Source organism: Gasterosteus aculeatus, chromosome 11 (assembly GCF_964276395.1).
Source record: "Gasterosteus aculeatus chromosome 11, fGasAcu3.hap1.1, whole genome shotgun sequence".
In the NCBI taxonomy this organism is placed as follows: domain Eukaryota; kingdom Metazoa; phylum Chordata; class Actinopteri; order Perciformes; family Gasterosteidae; genus Gasterosteus; species Gasterosteus aculeatus.
In genome coordinates this window covers 7,817,498-7,840,978 of record NC_135699.1, presented here as the reverse complement: position 1 = coordinate 7,840,978, position 23,481 = coordinate 7,817,498, and the positions used below count along the sequence as shown (strand labels likewise).

Below are 23,481 nucleotides of genomic sequence, written 5' to 3'. Positions count from 1 at the left end.
GGGGATTTCTGCAAGATCTCCGAATCTTAACAGTGGCAACTCAAATGAGGGGGCCGCAGAGAGGGATTCTGTTGGAGACAATGAATCACTGTAGATTAGTTTTTCATTTTCCAGCTGACTGGGACATTGTTTTGTACCCCATGAGATGAAATGGGAAGCACTATTAATTCATCAATATTTTCGTCAACACATATTGGCTTTATTTGTCTGCTGCTGCTTGGTTAACAGTGAGGTGCGTGGTGCTGGAACAGCAGGAGCCGGAGGAAATGTCTGTTTATGCTACCTATTCTACAGTGGGATTTGCAGGAACTTTGGGCCTGCGTAGTGCTCATTGTTTTAACTTCCCTGAGCAGGCAGCTCACAAAAAATATGAGCTTGTTTTGAGGTCACGCCAGCTTCTGATTAAACGATACAACCTGCTTTGTATTATTCAGCTTTACTTCATGGTCAGGATGACCTCTCCATTAAACATGGTAAAGGACCATAATCCTCCAGGGTCCTGGTGGATTGTGTGATTGGAACAAATAGCTTTAAGTTCACAGATAACTGTTCACGACAGCTAATACCTCACAAAGGAACCAGGATGCGTTCACATTCTCCACTTGTGCGTTCACATCTGAGAGACAAACCCAATGACCAGAGAGATTCCACCGCAACAGGAGTGGGGAGACACCTTGTGGCCGTAAAGAGCCACTCAGCACTTCTGGGGCCAAAGCGAGCAGTGTCTCAATGCACATACCACAGGGGTTTACAGGCCTCATTGATCTGCTGCTTTGACATGGGGGAAACGATACGAGCGACCACACCGAGCCACTCTTAAGTACATCAGTATGCTGTGGGTGCTTCTCCTCAATTAGCGCTGACAGGAGTAGTATGATAATGTAGCAGCAATGGAGAGTCAGGGAAATGACTTGGCCTGCAGGTTGGAATGTGGGAAAAGAAAGGAATTCGGAGTGGCGCTCAATGGAATAGCGTTCTATAGTTTCACTGTGAAGCCGAGAAGGAAACTTCCGAACACGGTCCAGCAGCTTGACAATTTTTGAAAATGTATCTATCACAAAAAGTTCCTGCAGTTAAAGAAACAGGGATTGGAGTCAGGGACAGAGACGTATTGCCTTGGACACCTGGTGTAGTTGGGAGACCTCCTCTGTTGTCAATGCATGATTTTGCTCCGTGGTGTAATTTGGTCTGGATGAAGTACCGTGTCAGGCAAGTACAGTCTGGAGGGAGTCTGCACCATCTCGGAGGATGAGTGTGGCTGAAATACAAACTTGTATCTATTGATAATAGAACCCTCTAAATGTATTTGTCTGTGCATTGTTACAAATCCGGGTGCAAGATTGGGAATCGCTTTCAGCGCTGCTGTTATGCCCAAACCAGTTGCCTAACACTTGATACGTTGCCTTAATCTTGATACGTACTTCTTGCATTCATACCAAAGGGGCCTCACTGCTTTCAATATCTGTCTTCATCTTATCAAACCTATACTGCATTGGGAAAAAAAACAAATCTGTAGTCTCAGGGTTGCAGTATTAAGTGCCAATATGCATTATATTTGCTAAAGTAATTTGTTAAAATTAAAATGCTGTTTGGAAGACTTGTTTGCCAGTGCATACGGGCTCCTTGGCAACTCAACCTCTGGCCGTTTATTTATTTAATCTACTTTCTTGTTCAGCAATCTGCTGCGTGCATCTTTTCTTTGTTCCTGCATGGGTGTAATTAGTTCATTGGTTCTCAAAAAAGTAAATAAATAACTTTGTCAGCTCTGAACAGGCTGTCAACTGCCTACTAATTTATATTTAATGCCTTTTTGAATTGCACAAAACATATTTTGGTGGTAAAAATTGTACATTATGTTAAAAGTTATAGTTACCCGTTACTTTTTAGATAAGGATTTTACAACAGTAAAGATATGTTTATAATATATAGGGCTTTTTATGACCTGTGTTATCTTCTTTTGAACTATTAAACTATAGTAAAAGGTTTTTCATTTATACTAGTAAAATGCTGCTAATCAATATGAACAATGAATATTTTCTTCATATTTATACTTACTCTTTGAAAAAACAGACTTAAAACAGACAATTAAATGCATAAAAAAAAGTACAAAGCGCCATATATTTATACAATAATTATTCTTGTTACATTTATATTTCAAAAGTGTTTATTTACTCAGCCGATGGAAATGAGTCCTGCTACCACCAGGGCCCTCCCAACAATCCAACCACATCACAAACCATTCGCAACTAAATCAAACTGTATAAAAACATGTTTTGAAAGCGTATTTTCTTTTTTATTTATTTATACGAGACCTGCTTATCTAGCTATTGTTTCCTAAATACCACTTTAACTTTCTACTTCTAAAGTGAATAGGATGTCATTTCAATTTGTGTCCAGGAGGCGGCGGTATCGATCTTCGGGGGAAACAACATGACTCAGTGTTCGTCTGGCGCGTGGTGCCAAGTCATCTAATTATCTCATTCACAAAACCAATAACTCCTCAGTGGGGCACTTACAAGGATCAAGTGCTCCATGCAAGGCTGCGAGCCTCATAAAGGCTGACCAGTCAGCTCCAACTACTTAATTTGATGGACTATTTTATCTCAGTCTATCTAAGCATTTATTGTATCTCTATTAGGAGGTCATGCTGGCACTAAATCAAGAAGTATATATATATATATATATTATGTGTCTTATTTATGCCGCATTCCAAACTGTGATAATAAAAATATTTATTCATAATGGGATAAACAGACAACTCTGTATTGAAACTAATGTTGAAGTTACTTAAAAGCCTATTTACGGAACATGAATTACTTATTATTTTAACTACTTAAAGGAGAATACACTGAATTAAAAAAACTTCCATCTCTTTCGTCCTCCCTGCTTCAGAGCATCAAACTATCCAGTACTGACCCAACCCGATCACCTATTTTCAGTAATAACTATTTGGTCAATAAATCACTGATTTCAACCACTGACACGAAATGTCTAGTGCAGTAACTGGTTTGACCTGTGAAATATCACAGTTTAAAATAATACCTGCCCAGGTGGTTAATTGGCTCTCCTTAGCTCTTGTATAGGGAGTCAAATACAAAGTTTCATATAATTAAATATCATATAGTATTAGTATGTGCAGGGTCCAAATACACGCACTGACTCTTGTCCCACAGACGCAATTCTGACGTTATGAAAAATGATTCCCAATAAAGACGCACAGCCAAAGAACGAACTCCCGAAGCACAACAATATAGTCTTATAACGAAGATATTACAAGCATATATAAGGAGACAAAAACAACGCGCGCAATGACACATCAGAGCGAACCTATTACAGCTGAGTGATGAGGTGCACGCGTGCACGTTAGGAAGGCGTGGCCAGCGACCAAACCGCCGGAGTTTCCAGGCGGCTGTGCGCGTCCCTTCGTGTGGTTTCGGTCGGTCGGTCAGTCATCCACACAGACCGTCTATCAGCCGGACCCGGGGAGCTGCGCGTAAGAGGGACGCAGCTGGATAAAGCGCACCGGGGGGGAGGTGGGCGTCGGAGGGTCGGCGCTTGTATTTGCTTCTGTTCCGCTGCGCCTCGGTACGCTGGATACTGGATGCAATCCATCCGCGTGTCAACAGCACACCTCCGACGGACGAGCCATGGACGGTCTGGGCAGCCGCTGTAAGATTGTGGTGGTCGGGGACACGCAATGTGGGAAGACGGCACTCCTGCACGTTTTTGCCAAGGACTGCTATCCGGAGGTAGGTCCATATCAAAAGTCTGGAGTAAAAAGCAATTCAACTTCAGGACGCGTTCAGCAGGTTACGTCCACCTGCCCAAAGACAGAACTGTTAAATCAACAAAGCGCTTTTTGGAGACAGAACTATGATGAATGCCTGTAAAATCTCTGTTATTAAGTTGACTAAATTGACTTTTATTGTGTCTGCTATTTGTTTAAAACTTTAAAGCGTTGTCTTCATCTGTCTTCATTTCATTATTATATTTCTAAAATATCCACAATTGGAGTACATGACTTGCTCTTATGCCATTATATTTGCTACATCATTTCAAATGTCGTTTCTTCACCAGACTTCTCTTCTGCAGCTCGTGGCTGTGTAAACACACGCTTATCTCCTCCGTCTTAATTGGATAACTGAAATAAATCCCTTATTTCCAGAACTACGTGCCGACGGTGTTTGAAAACTACACTGCCAGTTTTGAGATAGACAAGCACCGGATAGAGCTGAATATGTGGGACACGTCAGGTAAGACAATTTCATGACTCCGTCCACACGCACAACCCTCTGCCTCCCCCCCCACCGTGGGAGGATTGCTGGCAAAGCCTCTCTCTCCAAAGTCGTCTCCGAGACAAATTGCTTTGACCTTGCCAACTCCAGAGGGATGTATTTTGTTTTTCTAGATTTTAGAATCGGCATCTGTTACCCATGCTTGTTGTCTTTTATCTCCTCCACTGTGCTGTCCAAGGTGTGTGTGTGTGTGTGTGTGTGTGGCGGGCTCTTCCCGTGCTCTGACCCCGTCAGGCGCCTGCTGGGGGGGGGGGGGGGGGGGGGTATAGGATGAGGGCGAGGATAATTGAGACAGGATGGGCCTGAAGGGACCATTAACTGCCCTAAATGTGTTAGTGTGATGAAATGAGGTTTGCTGACATGTGGGAGATGTCGTGTTTGGTTTCCTTTGTCAGCTCTGAAATGAAGTTGTATTCCCTTTACGAATTTGTTAAAGAATGGTTAACATAGAGAGGGCGGTGTTCCTGGAGTTCGCACTGCTGACCTCATAGTCCCATATCCTTTAAATAATTGAATTTAGGAAGAGTCCTTCTCAGATTCATTTATCAAGGTCTCAATTTATAGTTTTAGTGACTTCTGTTGTTTGAGGAGCTTTTCTCAACCTGAATAAAATCCCCACTCGTTCAAAAATGTCAAATTTAAACATGTTGTTACACAAAATGGAATTCACTGCGGACGATGTCGACAGAAAGGAATCCACCTCGGCAGCGTGGTGTCATCGGCCCGGGAAATTTCCTGGACGACTTATCGTCCCCGCTTTGTCATGTGACTGAGCGTCTGTGTGATTGGGCTTCAGTGAGGGAATTTGCTTCTCGCTAAGGAAGACGTTCATGGCCCCGCGCTGCCAGGACAAGTCCCGCGTCTGCTCTAAAGCCCACTCGGTCGGCATGAAGGGATTAACCGCTCTGTGCTACCCGCAGATCTGCGGCTCATCACTGTCATCTCAGGCTGCAGCCGTCTGACCGGCGACACGGTCGGCCAGTCACAGGACTCAATAAGGAATCTCCGCGATAAACATTCCCAAACATAAAACTAAAACCATCGTCCAGAAGAAATGATGGGAGTATTTTGTGTCACGTGGCCCGTCAGTGGAAGAATGTTGTTTTTTCTTTGGACCCCGTGTCCACGCGGGGAGTAAATCTGCTTGAGCCTGTCAGTCGGGGGTCAGGGTCCTCTGGGGCCCGGGGCAACAACTTAGGAGAGTTCCTTATCTCTGGGCTGGAGGAGCCTAATGATGTCGTGGGAGTGTTGTGCTTCTGTCCATCTTAAAAAAAACCAAACCACCTTTGGCAGCGTTGGTCTTTAATCTTCACCCGGGAGCCGCCCACCCCACAACAAACACGTCGTCACCCAAAGCCACGGGGCAAACGTGTGTTTGGTAACGTGTGCTCCTGTATGTGTGTGTGTTTAGAAGGTCTTTTGTGCAACGCCATTTTTCTCCGATTCAGAGCAAACACTGATGTTCATATTTTCTCTCAACAAGAAAAATAATTGGCTCGCACTGAAAAAACGCTTCCATCTGAAGAAAATAGTATGTCTCCCATGGCTTTTGGATTCTGATTTGTTTATTGCCACTCTCCTGCCCCTTTCTAGCGTTGTTGTGATTATTTCTTTCATGTTCACCAGCACCACAAATTCAGCGCTGAGGCTCTCAAGCATGGTACCACCATAATTTACTGAGAAACCATTTTATTTCAATGTAATCGCTGCGATTAGTGGATTTACGCCTGGCGGGAAGGTGTGTGTGTGTGTGTGTGTGTGACAGACATGATTTGGCTTAAAGTTAAACTTTGGTAATATTCGTTTTGACTTTGTGGGCCGCTTGCAAGCCGTCAGACGGTTCCGACCTTTTCAGAGACCCAAATGGAGGAACCTATCTGTTGTTGTTGTTGTTGTTGTTGAGTGCCAGTAGAGCAGCGATGCCCACGGAGCTTTTCCCTTTTCGTACGTTTTGCCTTTCATCAACCAGCCACAACGTCACCAACACGTCACTACCTGCTATTTTGAGAAGAAATGAATCTGCGTCTTATGGGAGGCTGCAGTCTACAGCACCCTGGACAGTTGTGTCAATCAATTGCTTTTCTTAAGACCCCCCCCTGGATATAGTTACTTATTTATTTTCTAAACACCAAGTTTTGTAAATATTGCCGCCGTTTTAATTGAGGGTGGCGCCGGCCTGCGGTGGTCTGGCTCCGTTCACACAGCGATATGGATTTCTTTCCTCGGCCCGGCTATTCAAAAAGAGCTTGCGTCTCCTTTCCTCGGAAAAATGCTCCCGGCTCTTGCTGCTGTTGTTGTTGTTAGGCTGGTGTCATCAAACCGGTTCTTCCACAAGGACCAGCCCTTGAGGATGGGTGGGAACCGCGGTGAGGTATTTATCGAAATTGAGGTCATTACCGAGCGTAAATGTGCACGACACAGTAATAGACGGTCTGTTTCAGGCGTTGCGTGCGTTCGTAACCTAATGGAGCTTTTAAAGGGGTGCAGGCTGTTAAGTGGTCACAATGTCAATGTGGCTCGGTGATAGCTTGTCTCGGAGTCATTAGTGATTCCCGCGGACGCTCGCGGGCTCACTGGTAGTCAGCCGGTCAGGGGTTTCACAGAGCCTGAGGCACGACTGCATTCCTCCCTTCCACCCGATATGGAAAGGGTTCCTGGGAAAGATTCCCGGTAGAATAATACCCCGCTAAGAGGCGTGCTGTTCCTCAGCAGAGCAAGTCATGACAGCCCGGGTTTCCCCAAAGTTCCTACAGTACACTCACGTCTCTTTGCTTTTCCCCTCTGCGCCGCCTCTCTGATGCCTTCCCTGATTCTCACATGAAACTGGAACTCTTACTTTCTGTTCAGTCACGCTCCAGTGTGCTTTCAAGTGGCTCTCCCCAGGAATCTTGTTTTGCTTTCTTCTTTTGTTGAAATCTTTCCTACGAATCGCTCGCTCTGTGGTTCCCCCTCCTCTGCACTTCCCAGAGACCGCCTGGTCATTCAAGCATCACTGTTGTCCAGAGATGTTTTTGTCAGTGTAATGAGTTTTTGTTGAGGTTCTTTGGCTGATTAGCGATGTTGGTTTCAGTTTCCCTATTTTTTTTTTTCCCCCCATCCATTTATTTCCAAACAAAGTGCTGCCGCCGCCGCTGGGAACATGAAACGCATCACTTGCTGTGCAGTGAAATGTAAAAGCTTCCATGAACTGGCCACATTCGGCGTGACGCACTTGTGTGGTAAACAGTCAATAACAGAGCACAAAGAAAATGTTTTCATCTGAAAATGTCACAAATATCAAGATATTTCTTTGAATAAAACTTTTCCACAGTGTTCAGAGCCACATTTTATGTTGAATCCGCTCGCTTAATGTTTTTATTTTTGGATTATTTCTCAAGGCTGTTTTGACTTTTCGCAGTCGGAGTTGTGATTGCTTTTGACTCGAGACGACAACACGACACTGCGAGTGTGCAACGCACGTCCCATGCCGGCCCTCGCTCTGCGTCACAGTCTGGCTGTCTCGCTTCTCTCTAACGGACCGTCCAACATTCCCAGAGTCTTCTCTGCAAAAACTCCACATTCTCAGCGCAGTGGACCAGCAGGGCATCCAGAGGCCCGTAAAAACACGTCGAGTTCAGCGGGCTTCCTATTCTTCAAGCCTTTACGCTATATTAATCTTTAATAGTGAGTGAGTGAGCTGCAGCCACGATGCAGAGTACACAAACTTTCACTGAAGCCAGAGAACGCTCAGGAAAAGGGCTGTCTGACCCGAGTAGCGACGGCACTGATCGCGGGAGATAACGCGATTGTTGAGTTTGTTCGTAATGTCACCCCTACTTTAAATAATTAAAAAAACAAACATTTCTTTCTCTTTTCTCTAATCTACAATTAAAGAATTAGATTACGTTTAGGTGGCTGCAACTCACTGGTGAGGGAGCGGATTATTTAACCAGAGACTGTAATTGTACCTTTTATGTTTATTTTTGTCAGCATCCTCCAAAGGGAGGATGACAAAAACCCCTGCAACGTCTGTTCACACAATGGAACACATGCACAAAGCCTGAGCCCTGAAAGTTGCATTACAAGTTGTTCCCAGTCTTCACCCAACCAGCCCAGGGCAATAACTGCCTAAATGAAACCTGTATTGATGATGCATAGCGGGCTGGAAGGCACTCCCCTGCACTGGGGAAGAACTGGTGCATGACATATTTGGGTAATGAGTAATCAGATGCTAGTGCATGCTGTTGAAATACTGTAATTTAAGGAAATTAAACAAACAAACAAACAAACACATTTGATTAATTTAGAAAGACTGCCTTTACTCAAATGTTGGTTCATTTGCTTCCCTCCTTTCAGACAGAAGTTGAAAACACCCCAAAATACTTTTTTTTTTTTTACAATAATATGAATCCACAATGAATGGACTAATTGTCACATCGACATGGTCTTACATTTCTTAGTTGTTTACACAGTTATTGGACTTGTTGGATTTGGAGAGGTTGGCACTTGGGCCTTTGGTCCAGGTCGCCGCTCCCACAGACCGTTACTGGTAACTGGTACAGTCACTATTTTTGGACAGAGTGGGTAAAGTTCTTGACAGAAAAATGGTTGGGAACGTATTCTGGCTTCTCCACGACGCTCACCCCCCCTGGTCGAGCCTGCAGCCTCTCTAGCAGCCTGCGGCCGATAATCCCGGGGATTACAGTTAATGGTTGGAGCCCACAAAGCGATTTGCATATTAGAAACTTAACAGCAAGAGCTGTGTGTGGTGAAGTAATTGTGCAGACTTTAATTGTATAATAGTGTGAATTTAACAACATACCTCACATTTTACAGCCACAGATTTTAGTGACTTTTGAACTGATTACTCCCATGATCAGGAATAACAAGCCCGTCTTACATACGAATGAATACATTTCAATTTAAAAGAAAAATGTCACCAAGTGCCTGAAATGTCCCGGTTCTCCTTTCAGCAAGTTGCTCAAATGTTTTTTGCAGATAACAAAATATGCTCAAATTCACCTGAACGTATATAATTAAATTGGCACTTACAGAAATATCTCATGTTGTAGATAAAGTTTAGTATTTTAAAATCCCTCCAGTGTTACAGACATTCCCTTCATATCCTCTTTGTAAACGGTCTCCAGCTCTAGATTACTTGAATGATGATGGTCTCATGCACAGCGCTGCACTCGATTGCACCCCGACTCTCCGAGTGGGTTTTGTGTGACAGGAACTCTGGAGTACAGCCAGCAGTCCTATCTGCTCCACTACGAGCCTCGGTTTATCGAGCTGGCAAGCAGCTGTGCTTCACCCCTGCAGCTCAGTATGCGGATCATATCCACACACTATTACAAAAAAAGGGTCAACAAACTGAAGAGGAAATGGCTGCGTGACAAAAAGGGAGCCGGAGCAGAAGGATTGTTCATGTGGGGGAAATCTTTAAGCAACTTCTCTGGAGCGTGTCAGTTATCTTTTCTTCTGTATTTATTTACCCCCCCCCCCCCGCCGCCCCTCCCACTCCCATCCTTCTCTTCCCTCGTCACTGTTTCCCATCTCTGATAGCCGGTTAGACGAGACGGCTTCTGAAGCGAGGCGTTCAGGTCACCAGCAGCGAGGGGCCGTGCAGAGCAGGGGATGGGGCGGTGAGAAGTGCTGCATGAAAGCCACACACACAACCTGTAATTACATCACCGAGTATCAGCGGCACTGTGACACACACACGCACACACACACACACACTTGCATGGACACCTCTGCTGACACACCTAAGTGCAGCCTGCCACCTGCACGCCACGTTCATTGGCATGCTTATAAATGCGATACAGAAGGTCCCGAGTGTCCCACATGTCCACCAGCCCATAAACAATAAAACAAGCACTTCCCCCGAGGCCCCCCAGGGACCGCCTCACTTCCCTTTCCATCTCTTTATCTCCGTCAGAAGAGCCTGTAAATGTGAGCATGGGTACAGCCATGAGCCGACATCTCAGCGCCCGCATACTGTCAGCTTAACGCCGACCACCAGGCAAATAAAGCATAATCTGCAGTCTTACTGCCGAAATACGCTGCACTCTGCTGATAGGCTGTATGTGGCTTTTGGCTACGATTACTTAATAGGCCAATGGAAACGGGAAGAATTGAGAGTCCTTTCGTACGGGGGTGAAGAAAAGAAGCGCGCTTAAGGCTTTCGATGTGCGCTCAGTTAGGGTACGAGTTCAGTCTTAAACCTTTTCCATACCAGGCTTCTATCAGACAAAAATGACACTATAAAATGACAGAAGAAAAGGATAAAATGAGGATTAGAAATAGGTAATTAAGGCAACTTAGAGAAACAATGTTATTAATTATATTGGATCATTTGAATATTGGATGCAAGGGAAGTGCGTGTTCACGTGTGTGTGTGTGCATGTGCGTGATTGAATAAATTTGTGTATGGGAATTCCAACAGCTCTGACCCCCGTGACCCCTGCCATGGTTTCTCAGCTGACCAGAGGCGTAACAGGGGCTGATCTGGGCTGATCTGGGCCGCTGGGGTGGGAGTCGGAAGACAATGAGGCTGGAAAGCACGGCAGCTGCTTTGGCCTGGGGGGTAAAACGATTGGGGGAATGAGGGGCTGAACCGGAGTGAAAAGCACGGGAGGCGAGTGTTCACTGGATTGAAAAACTGCAGAAGGGGACAGAAGGGGGGACCGAAAGAGAAGTGTACATCTGTGCTTTTCCCACCCGAGCCCCCCCCGCCCTCAAGGTTTTTTGCTGTGAGCGAGGGTTGTCGGTGGCACCCTCGGGACTTGACCTACTGTGGTCCGCGGGGATGCAGACACAGTGACGCAATGCAGCGCTCATGTCACATGCTAAACACGCGGTTACATATGGCGATTTGAGAAGTCCTGCGGGGGATTTAATAGAGTGCTTTTATCTATTCTTATATCTTGATTGACTTTAAGTAACATATACGGCACGATGCAAAGGGCATCAACAAACTAGAAAGTAAAATATTTCAAATGTAGTCACTTCAAAGGCAGATGGACATGATCAAACACACGGTTCTTGTGTTTGATTAGGAATAACTGACTTTACACTAAGAACCACCAGTTTGACGCTGTCATATTTCCGGATAAAGCCCTGTGACGGATGACCAAGCTTACATGCACCAGATATCCAAAAGGAATAACAATGTTTCCTCTTTCTAAATCAATAAAAACCCAACGAATAGTACATTTATTTGAGAAACATCATATTTAGTAAGTCAAGGATCCTTACTCACACTTGATCAATAGTTATGCTGATATTACTTATAAGTGCCCTAACGTGGTACAAATTGAATTTAATATCTAACACAAGTTTCAGCACTTTCTGAATACAGTAACACATAACGGTGCCTCCGCACCGTTCATAAGTTCACTTCAAAACAGCCTCCCTGACGGGTTCGGGTGCCCCCCCGTCTCTGCTTATACCCCCCACCACGGGAGCAAAACCCTTCCAGCATCCATCTGCAACCCATCCGAGTGTAAGGGGATACGGGGAGGGAGGCCGTCTTTCACCTCCACCCTCCACTCCCTACCTGCACCCGGCTCGCTATCACACACACACACACACACACGCACACACACACACACACACACACACACACACACACACACACACACACACACACACACACACACACACACACACACACACACATTTGACAGATTTCATCATTTATGGCTGACTTTGTTTATAAACAAGATTCGATGCGCTCTCTTTGGCGCCGCTGCTGCTTTTGTGGAATTGAAATTGCACTTGAAGTAGTAGCATGTCTCCCTGGCGGTCTCCCCGGGGGGCATCAGAGTGGGCTGGGATAGATAGCACCGTGATAGAGATGTACTTGGGAGGAGGAAGTGGAGTCGAGGACGTCATTTTCCACTCACAAGCTATTCTTGCACATGCTGTCTGGATATTGTCACATCTTCGTTCATATCAGACATACAGCTCTGGACAGAGAAGCTTCCGTCACTGTTATTACAAGTTTTAATGAAAATCCTGAGATTGAAAAATGTGTAGGAGGGGGAAATAAAGGGTGTGATCTCTGCGGTTTTCCATGTGAAATGGAACAGAAGAAGATGTGAAGTGACGGTGGTCTTTGAGGCGGGCTGGTAGCTTTTCAGAGTGTGATTCATTGTGCCACGGAAATCACCAACACTTGGACAAAGAATATGAGTTGGCGTCTAATGCTGGCAGGAAACTCCACACAATATATATATATATATATATATATATATATATATATATATATATATATATATATATATATATATATATATATATATATATATATATATATATATATTCAACTGTTGAGGCTTAACGCTTTCTCTAGAACTCCTCCTCATAACAACTTGACACTCGACACTGCGCTCTTACTTATCTGCCCTATTTATCTCACTCACTAACTTTTCTCACTCATGTTGGCTGAAATTTCAACTAGCCATTTGAAATCTTCTGCTTTCATGCGTCCAAGTGGAGCAACGAGACAAAAAAAAACATCCAGAAAGGACACTTGGGGATATTATTATTAATTCTGATTCAATGGATCTTGTCAAAACAGTCAAACAGCTTTGACGAGGAGGTGCTGAGCTTGAGGAACCGGTGGAACAGGTGGAAACTGCGTGTGCTGCCTGGATCTGCTGGCTGCTTGACTTCATTACACAAACTTAAACACATGAGCATCTCCACGGCATTAAGGACCACAGAACGGTGCACCAGCAGATAATGCCACATCAGAGGTCATCTTCTTCCATTTTGAGAGAGAAAATTAAAAAGACATGATGGGTACAAATGAAATCGACATACGAAGTGCAGTGATCTTTAAAAGCGAAGGCGGCATGAACCAGAGCCTTAGACAGGACAGAGAGATCAGACAGCAGGAGAGGGAATTCAAAGCAGTTTCTGATGTGGATTGAGAGAGTGTGTGTCTGTGGTTATGAAAGAGGGGCTCGGCGTGGGGAGGAGAAACTGAAAGCGTGCACACTGGTCCATCTCCACGCCCCTTGGGACGAGCAGACAGTAATGCCGCTCCGTCCGCTTTTCGCCCGTGCTGCCGGCGCTGTGGTCGACCCAGCTTCTCAACGACAGACACAGGCGTCGAGTCCTCGGCCGCGCGGCGCAGAGCAGACGCGTGGAAGTTGCTGTGCGCCCTTCAAAAGGCGCCACTTCCTCCGCAGGGAAAGAACAGGGAGCTTTGATCAATACCCCCCTCTGTGGAGGCTGCAGGTTAATGGCCATTTAACCTGGTTCTACCTTTACTGTCCCGGCTGTGTGCTAATGCCTTTGAAAACCTGACACAGGCATCTCTATTGCAGATCAGCAGCTTTATCGGTTTGTGTGTGTGTGTGTGTGATTTTTGCACATGTGCAGCCTATTTCACAGACTAACCAAAGATGAAAGCCCCAGTATAGAGTCCAGGCCAGCTGAGGTTCATTCAGCATAGGCTTTTTTAATGTTTTGTTTCACTGCATCAAGTTTAGATTTAATGCCCCGAGCTCCATTTTTGAGGCTGTGGTACATAATAATGTCTGTGCAGACTTTATGCATTTCACCGGATACCTGACAAACACTTCATGCATCTAAAAATGGCAATATCCTCTCCTAGGTTCAATATTTCAGAAATACAATCTTCAATTTGAGGGCCATTTGGAAGTTCCATCACAGGTAAAGGAAATGTACAGTCTATCCGCTCTGCTATTATGGACCAGGAAGAACATCGTACAATGGAAAAATGTATTTGAACTTAGACTTTAACAATAACTTCTTGCTCCCACATTCATACAAGAAAAAGATTAGTACACTGGGTCAAAGTACCTTCGTACATTCCTCGCAAAGAACGTCTTGGCAGCAGTCTCTTTAAAAGAACCTTGATTGAGGAGAAACAACAACGGTTCCCAACACAGACCAAATCTTAAATGAAAAGTCCGCTCAACCTTTTAAACGATTGGAGCACCAACCCTCTTCTCCTCCTGCTTTTAGTCACCTCTAATAATCAATGCACCGGGGTCGCTTCCCTCCACGATTCGCCTTCGCTCTCCTGCTCCCTTCCCTCCTCACTTCCTTTCAGGGCCTCACAAAGAAGCCATTTGCATCCCTCAGGGTTGCTATGACACTCGGCCATCCCAACTTGAAATGCCTCGCCTTTGCTTTGAAGGTGCATTTCAAGAGGAAAACAGCTGTGAGAGAAGAACAAAAGACGCCGGGTACGCGGCGCTGAATGCGTTGTGTTTAAGGGTTTTCGACTAACTCAGTCACACCAACAGCTTTTGTTTATTTATCGACATTTGAGACAGTGTTTGTTTCCTTGTACCCTGCCTTTGTCTGTGTGCAAGGGTGTTTTTTTCCAGAATGTCTAGGCCGCCTATTGAGCTCATGTTGAATCCCTGCGTGAACACATCACAGCCTCAAGGCAATGACTATTCCTCCGAGCTCGCTCATAATGGTTTACTCTTTAGCCGTGTCTGCAATCAGCATGCAACAGATATAGAGAAAATGGCTGCTGTGATGGTGCAAATGAATACACAGGAGGACTGGAAGGCTTTGTTACACGCACACTCAATGTTGCAGGTTTTGTAAAGAATCTTTCCCATTTAACTGCATCATTTGTGATTTTGTGGGTGTTGCGGCGAACCTTTTGAACAGTAACATTGACGATGAAGTACTGCTCTGAGTACCTTATCGCTTTTATAATACGGTTAGAGACATTATAAATAGTAAGTAAATAGCTGCGTGTTAGCACAAAATAGTTGTAACCACCAAATATTGCATTTCGGTAGCCTAGAGAAAATAGTCCCTGTACGTGTTGCTGTTGCATTGGGAACATCACGTTTGTTAGTCTAGCACCAAGAGTTGGTTGATGATTAGCTAGGACGTCGTCTGAAGACATCCCAGGTCTCCTTACTAGATCTCGCACCATCGGATTCATTCACATTGCTCATGACGTCCACCTGAATTGTTCTCTGTAGCTAAAAGTATGCCCACATTTTTTTCCAGCGATCGCAGAGTGCGCAGTGATATGGAACGCTTGGGTCAACGTGAACATCAACTGTACATCATCGCCCAATATTGTACCCCTCGTGACTGACTCTCAACCCATCAGAACGCTGGATTTCATCCACCCGTATTATAATTAATTGTTTGTCCTCATAAAATTATTACAGAATGAGAATGTAGCGCTATCGTGTTTGAGACAGATTGTCCCTGCAGGGAACTCAGTGTCTCAAGTGACAGTGGGCCTAAATCAAGTCCTACCAGCAACCCTCAAGCTTCATTACTGTACATTAGCGTTCCCGTCACCACTCGCTTCTGTCACTCCTGCACGACGCTGCAATTACAGAATGTCACTTTCCACTGTGGGAGGTCGCCGGTGCTAAATCAGGCTAATGCTAACGGTCGAGACGGTTTTGCGAGGCGTGGTTTATGCCCGTCCTTGGCGCGACGTGGCAGCATCCCACTCCCTGTCGGCCGTGATGGTTTTCAGTGGTTCCTGCCAGGCTGTGCGCCCCCTCCCTTCAGCACTCCTGCTCCATCCATCTCGTGGTTTCTGGCTTGGTCTCAAATTCAATTGACCTTTTGTTACACCTCGCAGCGAATGGGCACCGTCCAGCCTCACCAGTAGCCAACCCAGAGCTCTCATACCTCTTCATTTGATCTGTCCTGCAGAGTCCAGCACTTTCATTACCCACCCAAACCACCCTCTGCACAGCCCATCTCCTCCCCTCCTCTTCGGCTATGTCCTCTTTTATCTCTGGCCATGTCTCTTAGCTGGAAGGTGTATGAGTCCCTTTCAGGTGGTGGAGGTGATATATTTCACAAAGAGAATGCGGTTTTGTCCCCCTCCTCCTCTTCCTCCCCTTCATGTTCTTGATTGTTGGTGATCAGCTTTTATTTGTGCCAGCTCGGCTTGCTTTGAATACAGCACTTTTTTCCTCTTTTCACCTTCAGAGGATTTTTTTTTTTTCTAACTGCAAAAGTCCTGAGGTAGCTTCTTTGTCGCTCAAGGCAAAAAGGGCCATGAATTGCTGTTTCGGGGTCAAGGTCTTGTGACCCCGACCTGCCAATCATTCTGATCTTTGGAATTGACAAATTAATCCTTTTGACCTTGTTTCAGCCTCTAATTAAATCTTAAGTCAAACAAGGACCATTGGTACAGTTCGATTCCATTCGTTTTATTTTGTATAGCCCAAAATCGCAAATTTGCCTCAGAGGGCTTTACAGTCTGTACACATTGCTCAGCGGACAACTCTTCCCCATCATCTGGATTCTGCTGTTATTCCGTAGTTGCTTCTCATCATCTCATGCTTCTGCACATGCCCTCGTCCGAGCATCAAAGTCATTAAATCTTTTCTGTCCCCTCTCCACCTCTACATCCGCCTGAGCTCCAACCCCAGTATGCTCTGCTGCTCTGTGATACATACCAACTTCAGCAGCTTTAGCACCTCATGTGTGACCACTACCAATCCCAGCTCTCTGTCGTACAATGTGTGCTTTGCTGACTGTTCAACTCGGCATTTTTTCAGTGTGTGTATATACACACACACACACACACACACACACACACACACACACACACACACACACACACACAAGTCCTGCTCTTTCAGCATTACAAAACAGCAGCAATATTGTGTTACTAAGACGATGACGGCATTGGGAATTCTGGATAATGTACCATAAATGGCGGGCTAAAATCACATTTATTCTTTCAACATTTACTGACAATATGATTACAATTCATTTTCAAATAATGCAAAGATCAAACTTCAAACACTTTAACAAAATATTTCGCCATTAGCAGCAATTTAGCAATGGTTGTTACATTATCATTATCATTATTATGTTACATACCAAACACTATCAAATCAATTATTAACAATATCAGTACATTGCTTGAATTGTTGTACAAACGTTGCTTGGATAACATTTTACGTTATAGAGTTTCATTAAATGAATAGTGCAACATTTTGTAACCTAGTACTTGTATGTCATGATAGTAGATGGTAGTAAGATAGATAACTATATATAGTTATCTTACAACTATCATGACATACAAGTCAAGCACTAGAGTGTGATTGGCCTACTGCAGAGGGCGTAATGCATATTTCTTTCTAAGTCTTGGAAGATTTCATAAGCATCTAGAATTTTAGCGAGCGGTTCATGGCAACGTGCATTTTGGGGAGAAACTAAATGTAAACAATTATTTCATTTTTTTCTCAGTTGGAGGCACAGAAGGCATGAGTCTTTAACGTGCAGGCTGTTGCATTGTTCGCATTAGTGTGGCTTTAAGAGATTTTATAATAACGTTATCTTATGATATGAATATATGCAACATTCAAACATGTGATTCACAGATTCATGTACATTTCTAGCAATTGTAAGATGTGGGAAATTTTCCAAATTTTTTTCAGCCAAGGTGCTTTGGTTATTCCAATGTACGAGTTCAGTTCTCTTACAATTCCCAGGGGAGGCAGGAAGGAGGGTGCCCACAACCACAACCACAACTCTAGAGAGAGAGAGCCCAGCTACTTTTACAAGCCTCCTAATGAGAGCTGTAAGAGAGCAGGACCCATGAAACCGAGCAGCTTGTGAAAGTACAGAGGCACCACGCCGCCTTCAAATGTGATCAACGTACAGATATAAAAAAAGTGGGAAAGTTGGAAAGAAGTACGAGTGCATGTGAATATCAAACTGGAAAGAAGTTTTTGCATTTAAAAAAAATATAAAAGGACCATTTGCAAGAGAGACAGGAAGAGGGTTGATTTGGCAGAATTAAGGGGTTCAACCTTTAGTTTGGCCTTTGTGCTATCGCATTTGCTGCTCTTTGAAGGTGATCATGGATTGTATGCGCCAGTCTTCCGTTCTTCAACCCTCTATAATTCCCTTTTGAGTGGGTTATGTGTGCTGCTCTGAGTAACGCCTCAACATTCCTCATGAAGTGCTCTGATAAAAAGTTAGGCCACGGCTGTGTGGAAGACCAAGAGACCAAGATACTCAAAATATGTAAACACAACTGTTACGATCAACACTCATTTGCAAGTGCATGGAGCATTCAGGATGCAGCACACTCATGTTTAGGTCACAGCCTCGGCTTTTACGAGCTCTCCACGTACTATTGACTTTTAGATGACATTCCACAGATATGCATCACGTTTAGAATTGACAAAGTAAGCCATATGGCTGGGATGAAGAAATTCATAATGTTAATACCATTTATGTTATTGTGTTCCTGCAGGTTCCTCTTATTACGACAACGTGAGGCCGCTGGCGTATCCCGACTCAGATGCAGTTCTCGTCTGTTTCGACATCAGTCGCCCGGAGACGTTGGACAGTGTCATAAAAAAGGTCGGAGTTTTTTCTTAATTTTATCTACTCCACTCAACACTTTGGATCAGCCTTTAATATCTGCTGTGACACTGGAGAACTAGCTGGAAATAAATCGGTTTCTCCCTGATTGTGCCACTCAGCAGCAGCAGCAGCAGCTTGCTTTTCCATGGCTCAACAATAGAGCAAATCAGCACAGAGGTTGGAGCCTCTCGGTCCTTTATCTCATTAAAAGTCTGTGGACACTTGACCTTTGTGCCTCTGTGGAACGGAAGGTCAGAGTGAAGAATGAGAGCCGAGGCTTTGCATCAGAAGAATATCACATACGCCAATAAAGGCACGTCAGCCATGTCAAAGAGGAGCTGCTGCATAGTCCGCTGACTAGTGCTTAAATTGCCCTTCTGCAGGCAGTCCACAATTGGTTGGAAAATATAATCTAGTTTTTGTCCAGAGCAGATGGCCAGATGCCGGCCCTTGAAATTTGTAAGGGCGCCTACTGTTCAGACGCTGCGATGCCGGAGTAGAATACGGGTTGGCGGTGTAGCTGCAGTGCAGGATTGTGGTCGTGGAAGGGTTTTTACAGCTAGTGGCAATAGAGACACCCAACGTGTGTGTTTGCGTGCATGGGTGTCATAGTAAAATACGCCCGCACCTTTTATAGGTCCCTCATCTTGAAGCCATGTGTGCGTGTTTGCCTTTGAAATGCACTCCATGTGGCCCAAGGACAGTTCCCACGGCCCGCCCATTGACGCGTTTAGGGGCGCCGAGGGGGGGCTGCTAAAATGCCCGTCGCAGACTTTGTAGATCTGACCCGAGGCACGTTTGTTTTTTAAACTCACACATATACCTCACAAGCCTCAGCGCGCTCTGTCAACAGGGGCAAGCAGAGCTGCCGTCAAGCCTTTGGTTTTCCCATATATCCCTCGGCGGAGGGGCTGCCATGAACCCTGACCCCTTGATGTCACCCTGGTAATCTCCTAAACTCCGGGGCACGTGGAAAACCTGTTGCACAATCACCGTCCCAAATTAGACTCTTGACCTCTAAAAACAAGCAAAACCAAGGTTTCTGCATGACAGCTGGGGGAGGAGGGAGAGTTCAACAATCAAAGCTTTTGATAGGGTATTATCGGTAGAGTAGGGGGGAGCTTCAAAAGGTCAAAGGGTGAATAGACACCATGGCATTCGGCACACCGCATGAGGAATATTTCAGGGCTGTCGGCTGCGGCCGTGCATTGACCTGCAGGGACTATGTTGCTTTGGCTGTTCCATAAGTGACATTTTAGACCGCGCAACCTTTTCTGTACAGAACCTGAAATACATTTGTTGACCGGTACTGGAGGAACCTGAAAAAAGGTGGCATAAATAAAAAGCAAGCAATGTGAAGATACATGTATCACTACAAGTATGATATGCATTTTTACAGCTTTCTAATAAGGTTTTGACCAAATAATTAACTGGTTAATTGAAAGAATAATGGTTCATTAATGAACATTTTGAAAAACAGTTTATTTTCATTCATCGCAATTACTTTTTCAATTAATTTTTTTTTTTTGCTGAAGAATGGTCTTTTATCAAGAGGACATTAATCAGGCAGCCCTACGCTGTATGTTTGGTACAATCAGCGATCACATCTCTGTCGGTTCATGTCTCAACAGTGGCAGGGGGAAACGCAGGAGTTTTGTCCCAGTGCCAAAGTGGTGCTGGTGGGCTGCAAGCTGGACATGAGGACGGACGTCGGCACCCTGAGGGAGCTCTCCAAGCAGCGCCTCATACCGGTCACCCACGAGCAGGTGAGAATTCAGCTGATGGATGTGCGAGGAGAAAAAGACAAATGAGAAAGGGACTTGGATGGTTTCCTGGGAAAAGAAGGAACGGTCTTGAAAACAACAAAAAGGTTTTCAAAAAAAATAAATTAGAAAGCGACTAAGCGTTCACACACACAATTATTCCATCTTGGTATTGCTGTTCAGGCGACTTCCCACAAGAAGGGATGTGAAAGGTGACTCATGCAACACAATGAACCACAGCGCCATAAGCGCCGTGTGAATCCCCTCTGGGAGATGTTGGATCCTCGACCAAAATTAGCTGAAAGACGATTCAAAGTTGCTCATAGCGGACGGCCACAGAAGAGGCACAGGTGGAGGACACATTTACCCTGGAATGAAATATTCATGCAGATTTAGGCATTTTCAAAATGCAGCATAAATAGCTAATCGGATATTGATAAACGAGCGAGCCATTTTGTGCAAAGACGCCATGACCTCCAAGCCCAAGGCGATGAGGAAAAAGCGTGATGGGATGATGAACTGTACGTCGGTGTATTTTAATCAGCTTTCAGCGTGTTCATTTTGTGCTGTCGTGTTGGACACACAGAAAGTGGAGGGGCTTTTTTTTTTTTTAACCATACCACCAACGCCCTCAGAACAAAGGAGCCTTTCTTCCTCACTGGTGTCTCAGAACTTGCCGGAGGCTAAAAACAAAGCCAAAAAAATAAATAATAATCATTAGCAACTGAAAACAACAGACAATCCATTTAAATAATATATGGAAACAAAAGATGGAGTGGCAATACAGCAGCTCTGGTGTAAAATAGATGCCTTGTCTACATTAAACTCTTGTTTGGCTCATCCTCAGTTACTATTTTCATCTGAGGCAACTATTCGTGTGTCACACAGCAGATGCCAGAGCCGTGCACAAAAAAAAAAAAAAACATCTTTGGTGCTAATCCAATAACCCCGTGTTGTTATCCTGTTGTTGATCTCAAATTGAATTCCAAAACAGCTGGGGAGTCGCTGCAGAGAGTGACCATTGGGTGAACTCCAGACATTTCCGCATTAAATCGGCCCAAGATCCGAGCTAGCCTTTCTGCTTGTCACGACAATCTGGACTGTGGGTCTGTCCGTCCGCCAGCCCTGAATCCGAATCTGCAGTGCCACCAAGTTAGGAATTTGTTGCTTCTTATTTGTGGCTCAGTCAACCGCCACAATAAAAATCCAACTACTTCCACGGTTGATGAAAAGCTCCCTGTGTTGGAGAGCATGAGAAATTAGCGTCATGGGACAAGCAGCCCAGTCTCACGTGCTTTAACATTCACCTGGGTTCATCCCGTGTGAAAGTGTCTACATATACGGTTTGTGAAGGCCAGAGAGACTTTATAATTTAATTTGTGCCCGATTTGATCTCAAGCAAACAATTTATGCGCCTAATTAACTGGGTATATTGTAACATTACTCAGGGGTGAACTTCAGTGCACAAGGAGCTCGGTTAGAGAGTTTAGAATCTTCTCCAAATAGCTGCATAGACCATGTCAACAGCGGCCAAGTGGGATCCGTTCCCACAGACTGAGGAGTCCGAGCATCTACATTATTCATGCCTCAGCTGGAGGAGCTGCATTTGTCTCCTGGATCATTGACATTCGGTCGACGGTTTGGATTGAAATCTTTGTCCCGGATCTTTCGGGGTCATTTAGTCTCTACTGTTCAGATATAATGCTGTAATTGTTTTGCACACTACAGATGCAATGCAATGTTTCCTCTCTTGCTAATTGTTTGTTAACTGCTTCTTGCCTCGTCTGTCTCCGCGTTGCAGGGCAGCACGATAGCTCGACAGATGGGCGCGGTGGCCTACGTGGAGTGCACATCCAAGGTGTCGGAGAACAGCGTACGCGACGTCTTCCACGTCACCACGGTGGCGTCGGTGCAGCGGCCGCACAAGCCGCAGATAAAGCGCAGCACTTCCCGCAGAGGCCTGAAGCGAGTGTCACAGCTCCCGCTGCCGCCGCTGCCGGTCCGGACTGAGCAGATAGACGAGGCCCCGACCATGAGGAAGGACCGGGCCAAGAGCTGCGTGCTCATGTAGAGACCCGTCCCACTATGACTCCATATCTATAGCTATATATATGTATATACAAAAGCACAGAAATATATAAACCAGAGGAAGTCTATTTATTGTTTTTTCCATTCTTGTAGTGTTTCTTTTTAATTTTTTGCACTGCAGTAGAGGAAGAGGGAAAAAAAAACACTACAGTGTGAAATTAAATGTTTGGGATTTTTAAAAGGTTTTTGTTGCAAGTGTGCATATATATTCTCAACTGTTGACACGTGTGTTGTTTCAAAATGACCGAAAATTGGACCAACTCTCTGGACACAAGTGGAAAGTCCGTCTTGTCCCGCCTGTTAAAGAAGAGTTTGTTCCCTGAAACTGTGAGGAGGCAACGCGGTGATGCAACAGCGGAGCAGATGTGAGGAGGACCATGATGAAGCAGGACGTCTGGAGATGAAGCTTGTCGTTATCCTTGAACCCGTTGCTCAGTGGACACGGGGCCTGCTGCTCTCGTGTGCTGTCTGAAGTTGCTTTCTCTTCTCGCTGTTCCTGATAGGAAATGTAAAGTATTGCTCAAAGCGGTTTGTAGTGATTAGACAAATAATTGCTTAAACTAACACTGGGAGCTGGTAATGAGATTTGGTAACACTCATATTGTAAAAGGTCAGCGTGAGCGTTTCTACCACAAGTGCATTTTAGATTTTATTCTGCGCATTTAAAAACACGCTTTTTCCTCCACAACCTCCAACTGTGTCAGTTTGATTCACTGAAGTTATTGATGTTGTAACTATTCTATTTTAAAAGATGTTTCTTTGTGGAAAATAAATTCGTAAAATGTTGGGATTGTTTTGTTTCCATTTCACTATGAAGCAGCAGCTCAACCAAATAGGAAAAGAACCATTTTTAAATCAGAGATGTAAATACTGTGATTATAAACAGACCACCCGTAAACAACCAAAGCTCAGTCTTTTCTCAAGGACTTCCATCTACGTGCATTCCTCTAATGGCTGTCCAAAGCCATACCTGTAATATATGTAAA

At 44.7% G+C, this 23,481-nt stretch overlaps 1 protein-coding gene across 1 annotated transcript; it reads left to right on the top strand.

The window, feature by feature from the left end:
- The first annotated feature begins 3,214 nt into the window (after positions 1–3,214).
- Positions 3,215–23,281, top strand: rnd2 (Rho family GTPase 2). The gene is made up of 5 exons (XM_040192036.2): positions 3,215–3,749; positions 4,166–4,253; positions 18,532–18,641; positions 20,276–20,410; positions 22,209–23,281. Exons 1-5 carry the CDS (start codon positions 3,648–3,650, stop codon positions 22,476–22,478), a joined length of 705 nt encoding a protein of 234 aa, XP_040047970.2. The 5' UTR covers positions 3,215–3,647; the 3' UTR covers positions 22,479–23,281.
- Positions 23,282–23,481: the final 200 nt, after the last annotated feature.